The 22,184-nt window shown below is 50.4% G+C and overlaps 1 protein-coding gene across 1 annotated transcript in view; it reads right to left on the bottom strand.

Moving 5' to 3' along the window:
* RFTN1 (raftlin, lipid raft linker 1) overlaps nucleotides 1-22,184 on the bottom strand; it is a 234,853-nt gene that overhangs the window by 201,796 nt on the left and 10,873 nt on the right. Inside the window, exon 2 of the mRNA XM_075547176.1 lies at nucleotides 14,606-14,758. Coding sequence (XP_075403291.1) covers nucleotides 14,606-14,750 — 145 coding nt within the window. The 5' untranslated portion in view covers nucleotides 14,751-14,758. The remainder of the gene's footprint in view (nucleotides 1-14,605; nucleotides 14,759-22,184) is intronic.

Below are 22,184 nucleotides of genomic sequence, written 5' to 3'. Positions count from 1 at the left end.
TACCCAGTAGAATGGGAGTTAGATTTTGTTTTTATTTCTAGATTGGCAAGAGACAGAGGTAAGAAAAGTAGATGGGCTCTCGGATTGGGAATAAAGCAGAGAAATCCAGGAAACAATCGCATGCCTGTGGATCCCTGACTTGCTCATCTTCAGGCATGATCTCAGCCCAGGGTGTTAGCTCCAACAGTTAAGTTTTCCTTCACAAACTTCATTCAACTCTGACCACACAGGCCGTTTCTCAGCAAGCAAGCCATTGTGGGCTGAAGGTCTCTTGGCTTCACTTATTAAGGCCCCAAAGACTCCGCCTATAGATATGGGCCAAGATGAGCTGCCTACTCCCCAGGAAGCTGGTCTGATGGAGGCAGGACCGTAGTTAATGCTTAGGCTTTCTAAATTGCAGTTGGGTGGACCCAGGGTTCCCAGGGCCTCCCACACCATGAAGCAGCAGGTAAATCTCCAACCACATCTGAGATACATCAGAACAAGTCAAAGCAGATACTGTACTTCCCCCGGATGACACGCAGGCTCTGGTGAGAGTTGTGTTCAAAGTGGACTAGTTTCCGGATATGGAAACATGAACACTGGGCTAGAGCAATCATCTCCCTCAAAGATGCCGAGATGGTTTGGGATCTCAATTCTCACATCTTGTTCATCACTGCCTAGAACTCCGAGAGAGAGTGGGTCTTCAATAGATAGCCTATGAATTCATTTTGATGAATAAAATTGTCAAAAGGCTGCTGTCTCCAGTAAGGAAAACTACCCCACCAACCAGACTAGCCTCTTGGGAAGAAGGCATTGCCAATCTTGGGGCAGAAGCCACACTGTTTCTTGTGGATCTGTGTTGTGCTTACATTGAACGGCCACCTGTGAATTTGTACCCGGACCACCAGGTGAACGGGACCCTTCTTTTTAAAGAAGGCCTGGCCAGGCTGTCTAACTAACATCCGTCCGTACTGATAGATCACACGCATGCTCCTGAGAAGCGTGTCACAGGCAGCGGCCCTCTCTCACCAACACAATTCTTCTTGACCAGGAGATGGGACCTGTGGAGCGAGAGCAGCCGTGACACCTCGGAACCCCAGAGCCACGACCACGACTTTCTAGACTCCATGACAGGCGCGTGCAGTGGATGGGAAGCCAGCGCTGCTCTCTAAGACCTTTCACAGAGGCACGCAGCAGGCCTCCTTCCCTCCGAAAGGGTGAGGAATCTGCTCAAGCTACAAAACGATAATGGGTCCCAACAAAACTGGATAAAACCGCTTTAAAAAATACTTAGAAGCAATATTCGCTAATACCAATAATTAGTAGGGCACATAAAACATTCGCTTGTTTTCTGTTCCGTTTTCATGAAATTGGATTTAAAAAAATGATCACCACTACCGCAGGCTGCTTTTATGAATCTCCACGGAAAAATCACTTGGGTTTGCTTTGACAGATAATAGCCAACGCTGGGGAATTTTACTTTACTGAAGGCGGCTTGCAGGCACTGTAATTTACTGGTTACACACACACACATCTCACACCCACTCATTCACACACACATCCATGCACACACTCACACACGAGGAGGCTTCAAAAAGGTAATGCACAAATGAAATGAAGAGACCGTGGAATTTTTCCATGGACTTTGTGAAGGCCCGAGTGCACACACTCCTGAGTCCGTTTTCCCGGTGAGTGAGAGTTCTTTCTTAGTGTGGGTTTGAAGGAGCTGGGAAAGAGCAAGGAGAGTTTTTACATTAAAGCAGGAATGAAAAGAGTGCCTTCCTGCCTCTTAAACCTAATCGTATTGCTCCCATTAGCGTACACTAACAAGAGCATTCATACTGGAGCACGACTTGGTGGCAACATCAAAAGCAACCACACAGAAGATGTATGTCGTAGCTTTGCTCAGAAAAGCTTAAAGCCATGTCACCCATATTATCTCATTTATCTTTGAAAATCCTCGCAAACACGGCCGAGGCCTATTTATCTGCGGGGCGACATGTTTTATGGGTGCTCAGTATCTTCTCTGTTTGAAAACAGGGGCTCTTTTTAGCACGCCTCCCCGCAAAAGCCCTGCTCATAGCTCACGCCACTTCCTCCCATCAGTCTCAGAAACAAGAACCACAACCAACTCTCAGCAATGACAGAAACCAAAAAGAAAAACTGAAACGGAGGTAGGGAAATTCAGTAACCCCAGAGAGGCCCCAACAACTGCTTGTCTCCAAACAGAAATTAAAATAAACAGACACACACAATCTCCCTGAGAATGCTGCCGCACAATTTATTAATGAACAGAGAGAGGAAACAGAAGCCGAAAGTGGGTCAGGAGAAACGGTTTAATCTAATAGTCTGGAAATTATATTGGAAGGAACAGATGGTTTCACAGAAGTTGATGCTACCTAGGAGCAAGAAGCAATTTTCTAGGAAAGAAAAAAATGCTTCTCTCTCCCCCTGCACATCCTATTTTCAGCACAGGCGAGGTTTGCACTCAGCGCAGGAGAAGCTCAGAGCTTGGCACGTGTGCAAGCCTGGGGGTGATTGGCAGCCGTCTGCACATACCGAAGTTCAGACTTGGCCTTCTCAAGCTGCCGAGAGGTCAAACTCTGCCCTATTTTAAAGCCAGCACAGAGTGGAAGCAATACTACACTCCAGTAAGTTAGTAACGGACATCCACGATATGGGCAAATGTGGTCGTCAGATCCCACGGGTCTGGGGCAACAGCAAAACACTCGCACGACGTGGAGGGAGCAAGCTGGCTCGGCAAGTGGTCGGCCTACACACTGTAAGCTCTTTATCTGTGAGACGGGACTTTCAACCTCTCCTACAGAGGTGGAGGAAGCCCTATGATTGAGCTGCATCCCCTACTGAGCTAACGGCATATAAGAAAACTCAATGCCATAGCGTGAGTCGATTCTGACTCGTAGCGAGTCTATCGGACATACCCCTGTGGATTTCCCGGTGGATTTCCCTGTGTGACAGTGGACGTACCCCTGTGGATTTCCCAGACGGTCACTCATGACGGGTGTAGAAAGCCACATCTTTCTCCCACAGAGCGTCTGGTGGTTTCCAACGGCTGCTCTTGAGGTTCACAGCCCACCTTCCAAGCCACTAGGTCACCAGGGCTCCTCAAAGCATGTAAGAGTGTCTGGCAAACCACCTTTCTGTTTCCGTCCCCCTCGTCTAGGACTCACCAAAACACACGGGCTGGGTTAGAAGCCGGTCCAAGGGAGGCCCTCATAGTTGTGGGTTTTGAGTCACAAACACGGTGCCTGGGAGGAAACCTTGGGTCCTGCTCAAGCATGCAAGAGCAAAGGCAGCGAAGAAGATAAGCCTGGTTTCTCAGGCTAGTCCCCACCGGTGTCACCGGGTGACCACAGTGAGCGTGGCGTGCATATCTCCGTTTCCTCCTCCGTGGCAGACACATCCAGGTGGGGATTCATTTGGGTCGGCGCTTCACGACCACGTGCTCGCTTGCTGGGTCGCCTGCTATGACCATCCTTACCGCTGATCATCATCCTGGAAGTCCATTTCTCCCACGACAGCCGGTCCACCTGCGGGGTTCCCGAGCAGGCAAGTGGCCCATGAGCAGACAAGCCTGCTTTCATTAAGATCAGGGGAAGCAGCAGGAGGACCCTCCCCTTGGAGTGAGCTTTAAATTTGTGGGTGTTGTGGTGCGGGACCATCGAGTCTAAGTCATGCACTTGCAGCCCCCTGGGACGAAGCAGAACCGTTCCCTAAGGATTCTGAAGTTCCCATCAGTGCAGGAGCAGACCACTCCTTCCGCAGGCAGCGCCACTGGCTGGGCGGGATGCCCAAGCTTGTGGTTCCCAGCCAGTGCTTAAGGGCTGTGCCCCCAGGGCTCATTAGCTGAAGGGTGGGGGGGGGGGATAAAAAGCCACTGCCCCCACCTCCGCCCTGAGAGCCTCTTGCCTTGTGCTGTGATGGGAAGGGTGCTCTGGGCCTTCTTCCCCAGCGACCTCCCTTCACCCACAGCGTCCTGCAAGGTGCCTCCAGCTCTGCTTGCTTCACCCGGGAACAAGCCACACCGTCAATGTCAGTAACGTTAGGCTCAGGTCGGTGGAGGAGCTGCAAATGTTATAGACTAATTGATATGTTCTAACACGGCAGGTATCATATTTAGAGAGAGAGAATAAATACCTCATTAAGGGATGGCAAAACAAACACTCGACGGCACTCGAGGCTCTATCGGAAGGCACCCCATGGCGAAAGCCACTCTAAGCAAAGCGTCATCCTGCGCCGCGAATCACCACCCGGCCCCCCCAATTCTATCTCTTCTGTTCTACAGGCCTCTACCTTGGGCTTCCAGTAAAGGGGGCCCACACCTGCAGACACCTGCAGAGAAGGGTCAACTCCAGTCAACTCAGCTCTGTCAGGCATAAGCTAAGGCCGTTTAAACGCGTCCTGTGCACCCACTCAAGGTCATCTGCCTCTGATGGCAGTGGAAATGCAGTGCAGTGGTAGAAGATCTGAAAGTCTTCCATGCAGGAGACCTGGGTTTAATTCCCGCCCACAGCACTTTAGAGGCTTAGCCGTGGCTAGGATGCCGAGCAGGTTTCGGCGGAGTTTCCAGACTAAGACAGACTAGGAAGAAAAGCCGCCCAGTGGACACACTGCAGCTCTGTGATGAGGCATCTCCAAACCTCCCCAGGTGATTCTCACATGCAGTCACATTTGAGAACCACTGGGCCGATGTTTTATTCCCCAGGAGGAATACAAACCAAACACATTGTCAGCCCCAGGGGTCTTCTAAGAGTCTCAACGTGTGGTCCCCAGACCAGCAGTATCAGCATCATTTGGAAATTTGTTTAAAAGGTAAATTCTCAGGCCTCCCCTCAGACCTACTGAGTCAAAAGCTCGGTGGGCCCAGCGCTCTGTGTTTCAACAAGCCTGCCGAATGACTCTGACTCATGCTGAAGCCGGAGAACCACAACGTTGACATAGCAAAGCATCCTGAAGGCACGCGGCCTTTCTCCAGAGGCTAAAAGGATGTTGCATGTCTTGGAACTTGCCTGTCCCTTCCCATCTGGACCCCTGAAACCAGACTGTTGATCAGTGCCAAGACTTATAACTCTTCAGTGCCCTAGCGCTTTGCCCCCGAATCCTTTAATTTGCTCATCTTCAAGAGTTTAGTTTTAGATGAGTCTTTTTTCAGGGCTGTCAGAAGACAACTGTAAGCTGCTTCTACCGTTGCAGAGAGGGCGAACGTAGCTCTAGCACGATGTCCAAGAAAAGCTGCCGCTTCCGTGATGTTGCCTAACATGCATGTTTAGAATCTTGAATGTCGTCCTGCGTTATCATCATGACCACCCAAAAATCTATACACAGAGTTCAAGGCTAAAATGCTGGCAGCCAAATTCCGAGCCTAAGACTGGTCAACATAATGTCGGTGGGGCGGGGGTTGGGGAGATCCCAAAGATTAGCTCTTCAAGACCTGCTAGAGAGGAAGGCAACACAGTGGGAATTGCTCATATGTGGCAACGTGGAGCGATCCTAGAAATTCCAGGAGTGCGTGCCATGGAACGTTTGTCAGCGAGGCTGTAAGGGGCAAAGGGAAATATGAACTGTTAAAGAAGATGCGTAATATAAGTTCATTTTTAACATTTCGTGTTGCGACCTTGCATTTTGGTGGTGTTTTTTGTTGCTGTCCGTGGAAAGTGATACAAGTATTTGGAAAACAGTTGGGGGGGGGGTTCTTAGAAAGGCAGACAGACATTTGACATTCAGTCCAACAATTCTCCTCTTACATGTTTGCCCCACAGAAACAAAACCATCCCTCCATCTAAGACATGATCGCTAATGCTCACAGCAGTTTTTTGCTTAACAGCCCCCAAAATCCACAGGAGAAGGACTGAGAACACGTCTCCACATCCAAACAGTGGACTTCTAAAGCCATAAACAGAAATGAGCTTTTGATGCACGCCTTCATAGATGAATGTAAGAAAACAATACACTGAGTTAAGAATACCAAGTCCCCTCCTCCCAAAAGCCAATACAACATCTTGTAAATTTTAGTTCAACTGATTCTCTAAAAGAAGTAACACAGGGACAGAAAACAGATGAAGAGCTGTTTGGAGCTGGGGGAGACAGGAGGAACTTTCTAGAGTGACGGAAAAGTTCTCCATCTGCAGTGGAGTGGTTACAAGGATGTTCAGAGACTGTGTACGTAAGATGAGTAGGATTTATGAACTGTAGATACACCCCAATAAAGCTCTTTGAAACAATACTACTGAGAGACCATTCCGTAGGACCGACAGCTATCTTTCTTATGCAGTAGGAATAAAAATCCACACAGAAGGAAGAGGTAAAACGTGGACTCCTGGTGCCACTTGTTCCTTACTGGCCCGCCCAGGTAAGTCATTCATCTGAGAAGGAAAAGGGAATAAAATATAGTCCTTCTAGCTCTCAGGCTACTTGGATGACTGAGTGAGAGCATTTTGAAGTGCTTCACAGCAGAGTGAGAGTGCCATTGTGGAGAGTACGCCTCTTCTCCAGCCAGGTGTCCATCAGAGTCCTGAACCTCATTGTCTACTCCCCTCCCCTCAAACTTCACCTCCTGGGTCCAAGTCAGGCACCAGGTTGCTGCTGCTGTTGGGCGGGGCCATGGAGCCCATTCCGACTCTGAGGGACCTTTTGTGTAACAGAGCGGGCCACGGCCCAGTCCCGTGCCATCCTCACCACGGCCAATGTTGAGTCCATTGCTGCAGACACTGTCTATCCATCTCATGGAGCGCCTTTCTCATTTTCCCCAACGCTCTCTCCACTCTCCAAGCATTCTGTCCTTCTCCAGAGTCCAGTCCTTCCTGAGAACATGTCCAAAGCACATGAGACAAAGTCTCGCCCATCCTCCTTGCTAAGGACCACTCAGTCTATACTTCCTATAAGACTCTGGTTCTTCTGGTGGTCCATGGTATATTCAACATTCTTTGCCCACACTAAAGTCAACGGCATCCATCCTTCTCCGGCCTCCCTTATTCGTTGTCCAACTTTTGCAGTGTGAATGACCAATGGCCACTGAACTGACTCTGACTTGGACCAACCTTGGAGGCCTGGGGGATTGTGGGGCTGTAAATCCTTGCAGGAGCACACAGCCTCACATGTTTCTCAAGGAGTGGCTGATGGGTTTGAACATCCAACCTCTCAAGTTAGCAGCCCAATGTGTCTCACCACACCAAAAAGACTGTGGCTCGGGGCAGGCACAGCGTAGTCCCTGGGTACCGCCTCTGAGTTCTCTTGCCTAGACAGGAGACACTGTCACCTCTGGGATGATGGCCACAATAAACTCCCCTCCCCGCCAGGTTGCCCCTTCCATCCTCTCCTTTTAACCCCAGAGGGCTCTTTCCAGAATGTAGATTTGATGATAAATGTCAGTCCTCCTGTGACCTAGTTTAGACTAGTCCTCAGCACAACACTTGGGCCACATTCCACCCACACCTCCCCATACACCGAATGGAATGTGTTGTCTCAGAGTTCTGGTCAACTCCGACAGGTGTTTCCCTTTCCCTGCCACCATCATCTCACTCTCTCCTCCCTCTCTTCTCTTATCATCTCCATCTCTTCTTCCCACCCAAGCTCAGCCTGGTCGGTTAGTTTGAACTTGACCTGGAGATTTCAAACACTCCTTGACCCACCACTCAACAAAATTGGGTCTGTCTCCTCAATCACCACTGTAGCATCAGCAGTACAATCACACAGTTCTTCATCTGTAAGAGATTCTGAGCCAGTCCAGACCGGTGGCCTAGAGCCAGACTCCTCAGGGACACAACATCTGCTCTAGGGTCAATATTCTAGAAATAGGTGAGGAATCGATGACTCATCATCTGGTTTCTAGAAACCCCAAGAGCAACATTCACGAGGGGTACAATACTCCGAGTTACAGACACAGCTCCTGACCTGGAGCCGAGTTTCCCTTCCTTGAGGACAGACTACCCCAGCACTGTCCGCAGGGCTTCCTCTGATGTCCAGAAGGTCCTCGTGCATGACTACTGAGGACCTGATATGTGGCTAGTGTGGTGGAGGAACTATTTTTTTTTTCCATGTATTTCATCTTAATGGAGTTCAACTGAAATCTCCCATCACTGGCGGCTCCAGTACTGGGCAGTGCAGAACCAGGCGGTTCAAGCAAGGGTCCGAGCACGGCACTGGCTCTCTATCGAGGCGGCTCTCTGCACTAGCTGTCCCAGCCACCAAACGCTCCATCAGAGCTGACTGGTGGAGTTTACACAGGTAGCATTCAAATGGTGTCGGAGCGGCCTGGCACCGAGAAGCTGGCAGAAAGTGCACCTACGAGGGATAATGAGGCACCGTTGTGCAGAAATTGTGATGCTTTATGGGCCTCCGTCTGCGGTGAAGCCCATCAAAGGGCAGGCTTCTCCCTCGGTGACCAGAGTTAATTGAAAATTGAAGACCCAATCAAATCACCCCGAATTGCAATTTTTGGCAGCCTGTGTGGTTTACGGTGTGACTCCAGCTGCTTTTCACCTCCGCCACCCTCCCAGTGAGGCTGCCTGCCCCGCTGCCACCCCTGTGGCACAGAGCTGTAAGCCAGGGGCAAACAAACGGTGTTCATGATGGCCGTGGCCTTGAAAGACGCGTGCGTGATCCCAGCCTGCCCAAGCCCCCAGGTGGACGTGGGCCAACTCACTCTCCCTGGCGAGTTATGCAGGTCAGCGTCTTCTCTGTGAAAGACGAATATCTCAAATGCCATTGAACGATCTTCTGCCACCCAAACCTCATGGAGCAGAAGTAGGCATATGCCCTTTTGGAGGGCAGCACAAGTCTTCTAACAAGAATGCTTTCACTGAGGTTAATGTAATGCCTGTTTGTCTGGCACCTTGCACTTGGCAAGGCACAAGGCTTGGGGCATCTGATGGACCTAGAGACGAAGTCCAGCCCTGGCCCTGCCCAGCATCGGATCTTCAGGCGTGTTGCTTAACCTCGCCGAGCACTCCCTCATCGGCCAAAGGCCTGAGTCTCCATACACACCTCACCAGGCTGCTGCGAGGATCACATGAGACAAGCACCCCCACAGCGTCCCATGTCCATTGCAACTTCACTTGTAACAGCTCCATGTTGGAAAGGACCCGGCTGTCCATCAGCAGGCAACTGGCTAGACAAACTGCGGCACAGTCACACCATGGGATGCTCCTGGCTAATGAAAGGAACAAGCCATGGGCACACTCAACCAAACCAATGAATCCCTAAGTGGAAGGACCAGATACAAGAGAGCAAGTATGCTAGGGTTATATTTCTAGAGAATTCTAGGAAACAAAAGCCGACCAGCGATTGCCTACAGATGGGGCGGGTGTCTAAGAAGGAAGGATGACCGAGGGTGACGGAAACGGGATGGCTCCTCGGGCTGGGAGGCGTGACAATGCGTGCCACTTCGTGTACTTCCATCAAGTGGGAAAGGTCAAGGGGAACACGCGACCAGAAATAGAACATCCCAGGACAGATCTTGGCACTCAACAAAGGTTCTCTTCTCGAACAATGAAGAACGATCTTACTAGAGCCTCTGAGGGGAGGTGGGGAACACCTGGAGGGGCTGGCAGGAAAACGAGTCAGTCTGTGTAGCGCACATCCACTTTGCAGGTTTACTGTGAAAGACACCCTCTTCTCGCTATTCCTGGCTGGGACACAGAAAGATGAACCGGGCTTGGTCTTTGCCCTCAAGGAAGTACAAATAAATGTAATATATGATGTAATAAAAGTGTCATACCAGAGGTATTGACAAACAATAAGTGTGCAGAAAAGAGTAATTCCAATGGGGTGGATGTCAAGAGAGAACAATTTCACTTGGGCCTTGGTCGGGCAGTGGGGACCGGCGTGAGTTAGGGCAGGGGGCTGGGGAGGCGTGAGCAGCAACCACAGGACACCGGGTGTAGGACAGAGTCCCAAAGGGCAAAGCCAAGCTCAGGGGGCCCAGAGCACCAGGGGACCCAGCCACAGGGTGGAATATGATCAGATTTGTGTTGCCTACACCAGGTCCGATCTAGAGGGCAATCTGGCAATGTATCAAACCTGACATTTGTATCCTCAGTCATTCCAGAGGAAATGATCAGAAATGTGCACAAAGATTTATATTCAGCATTGCTTATCACAACATTATTTATAGCAGCCCAAAGCCCAAAATAACTTGAATGTCCAATAAAAGAAGACTGCTAAATAAATTACGGTACACGGTGTGATTAAATCATACATAGCCATTAAATCATATTTTCAGAGAATGCGTGATGACAAGGGTGTACGCTTTGCTCAACAATATTAGGTGATAAAAAGCAAGACACAAAACCTGACACCAAGGACCCATGGATTATCTGCCACGCACCAGGCAGTGTTCTAAGCCCGCTGGATGCAGCAGAGAATAAAATAGATAAGCATTCCTGAGCACATGGGAATGACTACTACCTTCTACTGAGGGAAGACAGACAAGAAGTAAACAAACACATTGCAAGAAGCAGCCTGCAAAAATGCACTGGCGGTGAGAAGTGCTGTGGAGAAAATCAAACCGAAACAGGGACAGGGCGTTGGAGGAAGGTATATATTCTACATCAGTGGGCGGGGGGGGGGGGGGGGAAGGGGGCTCTCGGGGGAGGGGGAATGAGGTAAGCCAAGGGTCAGCGGCAGAAGGACTTCCAGGCAAAGGAACTGAACGGTGCCCAAGCCATGAAGAGGCCTCCACAGAAAGGCCAGGGAGCAGAAGCCATCAGATAAATGGTGGGCGAATGAGGTCACAGGGGCACAGGGGCAGGGAGTGTCCCTGGGGTGAGCTGGGAGCAGGGGAGTGGTTTTTGACAGCAGGAGCCCGAAGGCAGAAGCAGAGAGGCCAGCTGGGATTGCTCCCGGTGGTTTTCCAATTTCCTAGAACGGGACTCTCTGAGAAAGCAGCATCTGGATACGATGACTGGAGACTGGAATGGAAGCAAGGTTACTGGACCGACTCGGACGATGGGCAAGGAAGCAGAGGGAAGACAAAGAGGAGGACTGATTTCTGGAGGCTTTATGAGACACTCACGCGATAAAGAATTCCCCACCATCTCACCGTCCCCCAAAATCAGTACTTAACATTGTGGCATATTTCCTTCCAAACTTGCTCCGAGATACGTTCCCCCATCTCCCCTCTCCTCCATCACTCTACAACACCAGTACACTGGAGACATGTCAATCGCCAAGGAGGACCTAACAGGATGGCCCAAATAATGTCACGTTCGCCGTTCTTCAACTGAACACAAACTCTACTGTAAGCACTTCAGAGCCTTGTTGAGCAGAATGGACACCGTGGGCGAGCAGCAGGAATGGCCGAGAGGGGGAGGAATTCCAGTTTGCTGGACAAGAATAGGGCAATACTATTCACCAAGGGCATCCGAAGGGACCAGCTGGATGAGGAAAATGCTGCGTTGGGTTCTGGTGACTTGGAATGGTTCGGAGAATGGCCCTACAGAGACGCTCGGCTGTCCATCTCTCCCAGAGCCCAGGCGAGAGTAAGAGCGGAGTAACTGGGAGGCGCCAGTCCCTACCCCGGGCCAGCCATTGTACTGAGAGCGTCATACCCCGTCCTTCTTCCCTGCACCAGGAACCTCTGAGGTGGTGACTCACAAGCTCATTTTAGAGAGGGGCACACTGAAGGTCTCAGGGTTAAGGATTTTTCCAAGTTACTCTGCAGCAAAGCCACGACTCAAACCCAAGAGTCCAGGCACGATTATCTGTTGAATTGTGTTGTTGTTGTTGCTGTTTGGTGCCACTGAGTCAGCTGTGATCCTATGCACAACTGAACAAAACACTGCCTGGTCCTGCGCCCTCCTCACCACTGTCCCCATGCTCGAGCACACTGTTGCAGCCACTGTGTCCATCCATGTCATCGAGGGCCTCCTCTTTTTCCTTGTCCCTCTCCGTGACTAAGCATGATGCCTTTCTCTGAGGCCCTATCTCTCCTGACACATCCATCCCAAGTATGTAAGGCGAAGTCTCACCATTCTTGCCTCCAAGGAGCACTCTAGCCATGCTTCTTCCAAGATAGATCGGTCTGTCCTCTTGGCCGCCCATGGTCCTTTCCATATTCCTTGCCAGTACAATAATTCAAAGACATCGATTCTTCTCGGGTCTTCCTAATTCAATGTCCAACCTTCCCATGAATACAAGGAGAGTGAAACTATCATGGGTTGGGTCAGGTGCACTTTAGTTCTCCGATTAATGTTCTTGCTTTCTCGAGAATTAATTTAATATTCTTGCTTTCTCAATAGTTCTCAAAACACAAAGGAGGTCTCGCACGAACAGATTATCTCAATGCAAGGTGTCTTTTGTTCTCTTCACTGTTGCTTCCATGAGCATTGATTTTGGATCCCAAAAAGCCAAAATCCTTGACAACTGCAATCTTCTCTCCATTAATCTGGATGTCATCCATGGGTCCGGTGAGGATTTGGGGTCGTCTTCACAGTGAGTTGTAATCCACACTGAAGGCTGTAATTTTTTATCTTCATCAGCAGGTGCTCCAAATCCTCCTCTCAGCAAGCAAGGTTGTGTCATTTGCATATAGTAAGCCTTCCACTATTCCTGATGCCATATTCTTCATATAAGCCAGTTTCTCTGATTATTTGATCAGGGTTGCATTGTAGCCCCCCCAAAAAAAATGGGGGTTAAGTTGAGGTCCTAGCCCCTAGGAGCTGAGAAAGTGGCCTTGCTTGGAACTAGGGTCTTTGAAGATGCAAAGAGTTACATTATCTGATAGTTACATAATCTGTTGTCAATTTGAGACTATTAAGAGTGAAGGCGTGGAGTTTAGCCTGCCAATCAGGTTGCAACTTGATGACCTCATTTGGAGGCGCTAAAGAGATAAACAGCTCGCTGGAGGCAGGACACACACTTACTCCCTGCTAGCCATTCCTGTTGACAAGCCACATGGAGCTATGCTGATGGCAGCCAGAGCCTTGGAGCTGGAGGAGTCGTGTAGAGACCCATGCCAGCGCTAAGATGCTTCCACTGCCACTGGATCCACAAGACTTTCCACCCACTGGCCTGTGATCTTCCTGCACTCAGCATCATTCCATGTGTTGCATGAGTCTGAAGAGGAATTTACAGACTGCTACTGGACATATGGGCTGATATCAGAGTTATGGACTTGATCTGGACTGGGATGTTTTCTCAATGCACAATTACTCTTTATATGAAGCTCTTTCCTATACACATACGAGTGTCTGTGAATTTGTTTCTCTAGTCTACCCAGGCTAACACATGTTAATATGAGGTCATCCGGGAGTAGGGTGAATCCTCACCCAACATGGCTGGTGACTGATGTCATTTTAAAAGCTAAGGCACAGAGACAGACAGACACAGAGAGGACAGCCATGTGACCACAGAGACAGAGGTTGGAGTTATGCCACCACAGGTCCAAAACACGCAGGGCTACCAGAAACTGGAAGAGACCAGGAAGGAGCCCTCCTAGAACCTTCAGAGACAAGACAGCCCAACCAACACCTTGGTGCAGATTTCTGATCTCCAGAACGGAGGGAGAATCCATTTCTGATGTGTTAAATCACGTGGTTGGCGGCAGTGTGTAACAGGAGCACCAGGAAACCAGGAGACGAGCTTTAACCATTTACTCCTGCATCTGGCAATAAAGCCCCCACCAAACCCACTGCCATGACGTCAATTCCAGCTCGCAGGGACCCTAGACAGTTTCTGAGACTGCAACCTTTAGGGAAGCCGACAGCCTCGTCTTCCTCCCAAGGAATCACTGGTAGGTTTAGACAGCAGACCTCCCGGTTACCGGCTCAATATCTAACCCACAACTTAAACTAGACCCAGAGTCCAAAGATGCCTGATTAGACAATGCCTGGGATTTGCTCTCAGCTGTGTGGGGCCCAGCTCTACAGAAGGAAGGGTACCCTCTCCCAGTTCAGGAAGCCCATTAGACATGTTTCCCTCCTTACAACTGTCCTTCCATTTTCATGTGCTCGTATGGCCTCACCCGCTCTAGGGAAGAAATTCCAGACACTAAGACATGCCTCACAAAGGCACCATCCCAATGCTGCACACAGTAGGTGCTCAGTGAGTGTTCTGGAGTGGTAAGATTGATCATTCCTTGCCAGGGCCCCCAGGGCCAGTCCAGGCTTTCTCTAACCTCAGGACAGTGGGAGACACAGGTGATCCCCACACCCTCTGGGTCAAGGAAGGCAAAGCCACGCCTAGACAGACAAGCACTTGTGACAAATGACAGAGAACAGGCAGGTGAGTTCAGGCAGGTCTCAGGGGATCAGCATGAGGAGAGGAGGCAAGTTTCCAAAACGGGGGGCCCATACACCAAATCCAGCTCACCCAGGGGTGTGCTTTGGCACATCGCTTTGATTGGTCATCATCTTCATGGCGGACGCTAACTCGCCGCTCTCTTGCAGAAAATAAGGGATTCGCAGAAAAATCCCGATGTCTCATCCTCCACCCCACTTCCCACTGTCGCTCCCACCTCCCAATTTAAGTCGCTGCTAACTCCGCCCGCTGCCACACCCACAATGCCCCCCCACCTGCTCAAGGCCCTTCAGGAAGGGAGGGCTGCGAGCACAGCACCCCAAACCCACGGGCTGCCCCACACCTGCGCCCGCGCTCGCTCACTCACCGGCGCTCAACGTGGTGAACTCCAGGTAGCGGTACTCATAGGACACATCGATCTTGGTTTCCACCTGCGGCCTCTTCAAAGTCGAATAGATATTCCCAGGCCGTTTGTCATCCCGTTTCTCTAACTTATTCAGGCCGCAACCCATTTCAGCAGCTGCAGCAACAGGGGCAGGGAGGGGGAGACGTGGAGAGGAGGGAAGGAGGAAGGTGAGATGTAGAGTGTTTTTTGTTGTCGTTCTGAGATCATGATTTTAAACATTGTAGTATAAGAGACCCCCATGACATTCTGGAAGAAAAACATAAAGGACCCAGCCTTTATGAAATCTGGAGTATAATTTAATAGCTGGCATAAAACCACAGGAACGATGCTAGCTCTGTACCTGGGCCGCCGCCTCTTTCGGTCAAAAGACCATTACCGACCACCTTGAGATTTCAGTGAGTACAGATAGATAGATAGACAGTACTGAGTACAGATAGATAGATATCTGTTTTCTCTCCTCTCCGAGGAAAGTCCGACTTCCTACTTGGTTCCATGATTTTAAAATGGGATCAAAAAAGCAATCCTGTGCATCCATTGTCAGTCCATCTGGAACGCACGAAACAGGACAGAGGTCACCTTCGCTGCGGGGCCGTCAGAGAATACTACGTTGTTACAATCTTCAAACTCCAAAGTCCTCTCTACCCCCAACAGTAATTATTTCGACTGGAATTTATATTCCTAAGACATCTCTAGAAGTTTATGGCCGTACTTTTGTGAGGCCTTGTAGAAAAAGAAGGAGGGGGGAAAGGCCCCTTTTATTCAGTTTCAGCGCAAACCGCGGGAAACAATAGTACACTCCCGCGCTCTTCGCCATTTTCGACCACAATGAAAACTGGAAGCAGGAATCCACGTGTGTTCGCGAGAAGCTCTACTGCTGGAGTTTGAAAAGAAAATGGAGACATGTTAAAATAATGTGCGTGCTAGCGTGGGCTGAGCTTCCAGTCTTTCAAGGGCTTAAAAACAATGGAGGTGCTCGGGTTATTGAGGCAGAATGACTTTTGCCCCACTCCCCAGATTTCAGCGGGAGATATTTTCTTTTTTGTGCACTGAGCATGACCAATATTTCCCTCCTCTCTAGGGTCTGGGAGCTGCCATCAGAACATATTTCACAAAAATATTAACCGGCCAAGAATATCGCAAACAGAAACGCGGTGACCGCTTCCTTCTGGAGATAAGAGTTTCCCTTTGCTCAACCCATTCACAAGGCACTCGGCTTCCTAAGGCCATTTGGCAGGCTCCAGATAAACAAACTGAACCTCAAAAAAGCAGTGTGTGCAGGGGGGCCGGGGGGCAGGTTAGGGAGTGTAGCAACAGTAGGCTATACTTTAAGTAATTAGAAAAAAAATTCAGAAGAATGGACAAGAACAGGAAGGCTGGCTTATGCCTTAATAAGGGAACATTAGTGTCCACAGGGCCAGAGCAGGCATGATTTATGTGCAATCTGCATGAACTGATTACTTGTAAAATACTCTGTAGCTCTGCAGATAAAACAGCCGATATGGGCAGAGGCCGCATACTTAACTGCTCCAACAGTGGGCAGACTGGTACGTGCAGGGCCAAAGTAAGAGAGAAGCGGGTCTGGAGGCTCCTTGGGGTCTGGGGGAGGCAGCAGGAGTAGTGGGAAACACAAACAAGACGAGCACTATTCGCACCAGAGCAGAACTAGCAATAACCCCGAGCCCAACACGCACTAATCGGTGCACACTGACTGCAGGCCTACTATGGGCAAACACCTCCAGGGGAGGGATTCACACACCGTGTGGTCTTTGTTCTCCTGGTGCGGTCGACCAGACAGTCACATGAAAACACAAGATGGAAAAATGGCAGGCCTTCAAAAGGAGGTATTTGAAATAGCCTTCAATGGGTAGATATGAAATATGAGTCCCTAAGGTAGTGGTTCACATCCTTCCTCATGCCGCGACCCTTTCATACAGTGCCTCATGTGGTGGTGACCCCCCCCAACCATAAAATTATTTTTGTTGGTACTTCATAACCGTCATTTTGCTACTGTTATGAGTTGGGCGACCCTTGTGAAAGGGTCATTCAACCCCCAAAGGGGTCGCGACCCGCAGGTTGAGAACTGCTGACCTAGAGAAAGACCTCGCCGAGTGCTGGCCGGAAAGCACAATGTGGGCAGAGGAAGAACGAAAATAATGAAAGTCACTGCCACCGAGTCGATGCCAACTCCCTGCGAGCCTAGACGACAGGGCAGACAGCTCTGAGACTACACAAACAGAAAGCCCCGTGCTGACCTTGAGGATGGTAGCCCAGTGCATAACCCGACGCCCCCAGGGCTCCAGGGTAAGAAGAGGCAGTCCCCCAGACAAACGCACTGCCACCGAGTGGGTGCCGACTCACAGCCACTCTACCGCACAGGATAGAACTTCCCCGAGACCGTAACACTTTACAAAACGCATCATCTCATCTTTGGGAGCACTGGGAAAGGGGAGCCCTTCCCTCCAATGAGATGCAGCCCTCGCCAACCATGGCTTACGAAATGGAGCGAAGGGCTGGCTTTCCGTCTATACTGACCTCTTGTGCAGGTAACAACCTGCACAATGGTACATAGTGCAAAATCAATCATGGTTACTTAGCTGTATGAAGTAAGCATGGAGGTGTTGGTAAAGATTTCTTAAACAAGACACACAACATTCTTGCCACACGGGACGATTTTGATAGTGTGGGCTAAAGTAACATTGAAAACTTCTGTTCTTCAAACTATACCTTTCAAATATGAAGGCTGGGAAATTGTTTTAAAGCTGAATAGATTTATCTACCAGTAAATCAGCTTGTTGAAGGAGAAAACAATGGATCTGGAGTGTTCACCAATTTCCAGGGTAGGAGCGCTCCCACCGCCGCAGATTCATGTGGCCAACATGCTGTCACGGAGCAGGGTTGGGAAAAGAGGCAGACCATCTGCTGTCACGATCAGGCTTCTGCACACCACCGCACTCCTTCAACAAATGATTCCCCTCCGCAGTCAGTCACAGAACTACTACCCACCATTAAGGAAAAGACGGGCTCGGCGCTAGCAAATAGGCCAGAGACTTGAAGCAGCACTCTGCAAAAGAGGCTGTACCAATGGGCAACAAGAAGCAAAGAAGCACCGCTTCTTCACTTCTCGGGGCAATGGAAAGGAGGCTAAGATACATGCTACGCCGACTGGGAGAGCACACGCCTTTTAAAACCTGACCGTATCAAGTGTTTGGAGAGGACGCGCAATAGATAGGATTCCCTTCGCGGGCAGTGGATGTGAAAGTTGGTACAACCACTTAGGAAAATCGGCAAGCTGTATGGCGCCCTCCCTGGTGGCGGTGGAGTCCTGGTGGTGTAATGCTTATGAATTGGGCTGCCAACCATGAGGTCAGTAGTTTGAAACCACCAGGAGCTCCGCGGGGAAAAAGAAGAGGCTTTCTACTCCCGTAAAGAGTTAATAGTCTTGGAAGCCCACAGGGGCGGTTCTACTCTAGCCCACAGGGTCACGAGGAGTGGGAATGGATTTGTTGGCAGTGATTTTTATTTGGGGTTTCATGGAAGCCCATCCTATGACCCAGTAATTCCACCCCTAGTCTATGCCAACAGAAATGTCCACCTGTGAGGCAGCACTCCTGCTAGCCCCCCACTGAAAACTGCCCAAAGACTCTGGAGTAGAATGAGTACGTAAATTATAGTCCAGTCACACCACGAGACACTACAGAGCAATAAAAATACTGACGCTAGAATGACACACAGCACAGCTGAATGCAAACCAAACAAAACATAATTCCCCCTATGTGTCCACCCACTCTCAATAGGTTGATTCCAATTCACCGTGACACACGCTAAAAAGGGTTTCCTAAGTTACAATATTCACAGGGGCAGGCAACCTCATCTTGTTCCTAATGAGGAAACTGCTGCTGGTGGGCTTGAACCACCAACTTCCCATTAGCTGTCCACTGTTTGTCCTACAAGGCCACCAGGTTTCTTCCCCATAGATACCAAACAAAAAACCTCACCGCCACGGAGTCGATGCTGACTCACAGCGACCCTGCAGAACAGGGTAGCACTGCCCCTGGAGGGTTCTGGGGACTTGACTGCTGACAGAGTAGAAAGCCTGCTCTCTCTCTAGGGGAGTGGGTTTTCACAGCCCAACGCCTAGCCCACTGCACCCCATGTGTACAGTAGATGCAAAGGCTCAAAAATAGATAAATAAGCACACGGTCCTGAAAATGTACAGAGAGCTCTAGCAAGGATTTTAAGCCAGAAAAAAAAGAGAGAGAGAGACAACGTCAACTACACACCAGGGCAACAGGTCCTCAGGATCACACTCACCACCCTGGCGTTCACTGCCAACTCACGAGTGGTCCTGAATAGGGTTTCTGAGACTCCAGCTCCTTGCAGGAGCTGGCAGGCTCCTCTTTCTCCCAAGGAACTGCTGGTGGGTTTGAACGCAGACCTCGCAGTTAGCAACCCAACACCCCACCCACTGTGCCTCAGGGGCTCCGCATGCACAAACGACACGCTCGTTTCATTCCAACTTTCCCAATGAAGTCCGGTGCGTGCACAGTGCAGAGTGCAGAGCACTGCACAGGAGAGGGGCCTAGCCTCTCCATCGAGACGAGGACCTGCTCTCTGGACCCTACCTGGGGCTTACTGGCCACCAGGCTGAAGGCAGATGAGTGGTCACACAAGGGAGGGCGGTCATCCTGGCCCTGCTGTGTCGTCAGTTCTCTCTACTTCTTGAGAGATACAACTGCTTGTGTTGCCCATTTATATCAATTCTAGCATCAAAGGCTCAGGCCTTGAAATCGGATCCTGAAGTCACAAGCATCTCCTGCTGAACCACAAATCTCCCCTTTGGAAGAGGCAGGGATTGGTAGTCACTAACACTTTGGGGTGGTTTGATTTCTTCTATAAAGAATGACTTACCTGACAACAGAAAGAAGGACGGACGGAGCTACCGAGACGAATGTGGAGCACTCAGGAAAGGTAGGTGGGGCAGGGGGAGGGGTTGGCGGGAGAAGGATTAGAGAATTCCTTTAACAGACGAGTTTAAGGTTTGAATCAGACTGTCCCAAACTCAAGGTCTCTGCTCTGGTTCGCCCAGAGCACAGGTTCACAGTGCTTGGTCTCACGGGGCATGAAGGAATGCTGGAAAATCAGCTACATGGCCAGCGCTCACCAATGTGCTATCGGCGACTCCCGGAGGTCTAAAATGTGGGCTTCGTGTTTGCGGGAGCAAGTGCCCACGATTTAAGCAATCACTGCTAGAACACATCTCGCTCTGGAGGTGGCGGTCACGGGGTAGCTGCTGCCACCAAAGCCTCAGCGTGAAATTTCTCCTTCTCACTTTGATATCTAGTCCCTCCCAGCCTGCCCCCAGATGGCTCGTGTAATTCCGTCCTGCATTCTTCCAACAACCCCCATGCCTGTTAAAATAGGCAAGACTTGGAGTTATCACTCCAAGAATCCAGGCTGAGTTCACATAAGGTCTCACACAATCCTAAACTCCCATAAAGTACTAAACATTTGCAGCTCATAATAACAAACGGGCGCATACCAAACCATTATTAGTATCACCATGTTGTTAGATGAGGGGTGCTTTAGTGTATCTAAGGGGCATCTTTAAAGCTTTTTATGCCTGGCAAGGTGCACCATACACTCTCTCCTCGGGCAAACATTTAACTAACAACATTAGAGATGAATGGTACACACCTGTTCCAGTTAACGTAGAGACAGACCGAGGAATAGAACTCGTGCATAACCTGGGGACTGCCTGTATCTGTGATGTCTCTGAAGCTAACCAAAGAGCCCTGGTGGCACAGTGGGTTGAACACTAGGCTACTGACGAACTGAAAGGTTGGCGGTTCAAACCCGCCAGCAGTTCCATGCGAGAATGATGAGGCAGTCCGCTGTCTGTCTCAGAAACTCTGGAGCAGTTCTACTTGCCATCAAGTCAATGCTGGCTCACAGCCACCCTGGAGGACAGAAAAGAATTGCCCCCCGGTGGGTTATCTGAGACTGGAACTCTTTACGGAAGTAAAAAGCCCCGTCTTTTCCCCGTGGAGCAGCTGGTGGTTTCAAACCACTGACCTTAGGGTTAGCAGCCCAGTGTGTAACCACTACGCCACCAAGGCTCCTACTCTGTGTTATGGAGTTGGCCTAAGTCAAAATCAACTGGATGGCGGTGGGATTGTAACCAACCAAACCCATTGTGACCCAGTCAAGAGGAAAAACCTGGGCTTACCGAGAAAGGAAAGAGAAGATCGAATAGCGCCTTACATCACCGGAGAGTTTGGTAAACTGTACTGTCCACTGTCTATACTGTCCACTCCCACAATCCTTAAGAGGCCTCTTAAGAGCATTAGCCTTTGAGTGGTCCGGGTTACCTAGAGAGGCTGCACAGGTGAGAAACACTTCAGCGCCAGCACGCACCCTCCCTGCCCCCCATCCCCCACCCCCCTAACTCCGAAGGGTCAGGGTCTCTAGTAGGGCATGTCAAAGGCATGTGTGAGCTTGAAAACTGGGTCCCCTGATTCCTTGGCATTCTTTCCATTGAGCGGTGGGGTTTATGCCACCTCCCCGAACCTGATGTCAGTGGTGACTTGGCCAATAGAATACAGTGGAAGGACACGGTGCTCTTTCCTGGGCCCCTGCCTTAAGAAGCCAGCAGCATCCACTCTGTGGCTCTCGAGCTGCTTCCTTGGACCCCGGCCACCATGTCAGGAGGAAGCCGCAGTAGCCCCAGGAGAGGCCCATGTGGCTAGGCACGAAGAGCCAGCACCCACTTGCCAATCACATGAACGAACCATCTTGGAAGTAGCTGCTCCAGCCTCTGTCAAGCTGCTGACACCATGTGGAGCAGAGAAATGCTGCTTCCCCACGCCCGGCCCAAACGGCAGCCATCTATGCAAAATCAATGTTTGTTGTCGTTTTCAGCTCCTGAAGTTTGAGGGCGGTTCATTATGCAACGGGCAACTGATAGACACCAAGTTCAGCTGAGTGGCCGGACCTGCTCTCTCCTTGGGTGGGGGCCGGTCAAAGGTGGACTTGCCCTTGGGAGCCCTACTTTAGTCATTCATTTGTTGAAAGGAGGACACCAGCGTTGGGTCCAGAGTTGGCTGACTGAAGGAAGCAGCTGGAAGTATCCGCGAGGAGGTGTTCCATGTACACAGGAGTGCTCCGTTTTCCTGGGACAAATACCTGAGAGGGGCCGCTGGGTCAGCAGGTAAGGGCAGGGGCTGATGGCCAGCTTACGGAGACTGCTTCTCTGTATGCACGCCAGCTGGCCAGCTCCTGGGCCTCAGGAGGCACGGTGGATAGTGAGACCAATGAACTAGCCTTCCTGCCTCCTGCTCACTCTGGATGGCATCACAAGGGGCAGTGTCATGCATCAGCTACTCCTCTCGCCATTATCGGCGCTGCTGTTGTATGAAGGATGCGGGCTTAGACCCTGTGCATGGCAAGACTCCCCAGTACCTTGTCTATGATCATCTAGCCATGGTAGCTGTGCCTTTCCATCTTCCACCGCCCCGCACAGGGGCACCTACTGCACCTGTGG

The sequence above is a fragment of the Tenrec ecaudatus genome, chromosome 4 (genome assembly GCF_050624435.1).
Source record: "Tenrec ecaudatus isolate mTenEca1 chromosome 4, mTenEca1.hap1, whole genome shotgun sequence".
Classification (NCBI taxonomy): Eukaryota; Metazoa; Chordata; class Mammalia; order Afrosoricida; family Tenrecidae; genus Tenrec; species Tenrec ecaudatus.
Note: the sequence above shows the minus strand (reverse complement) of the source record. Positions and strands in the feature narration are given on the sequence as shown.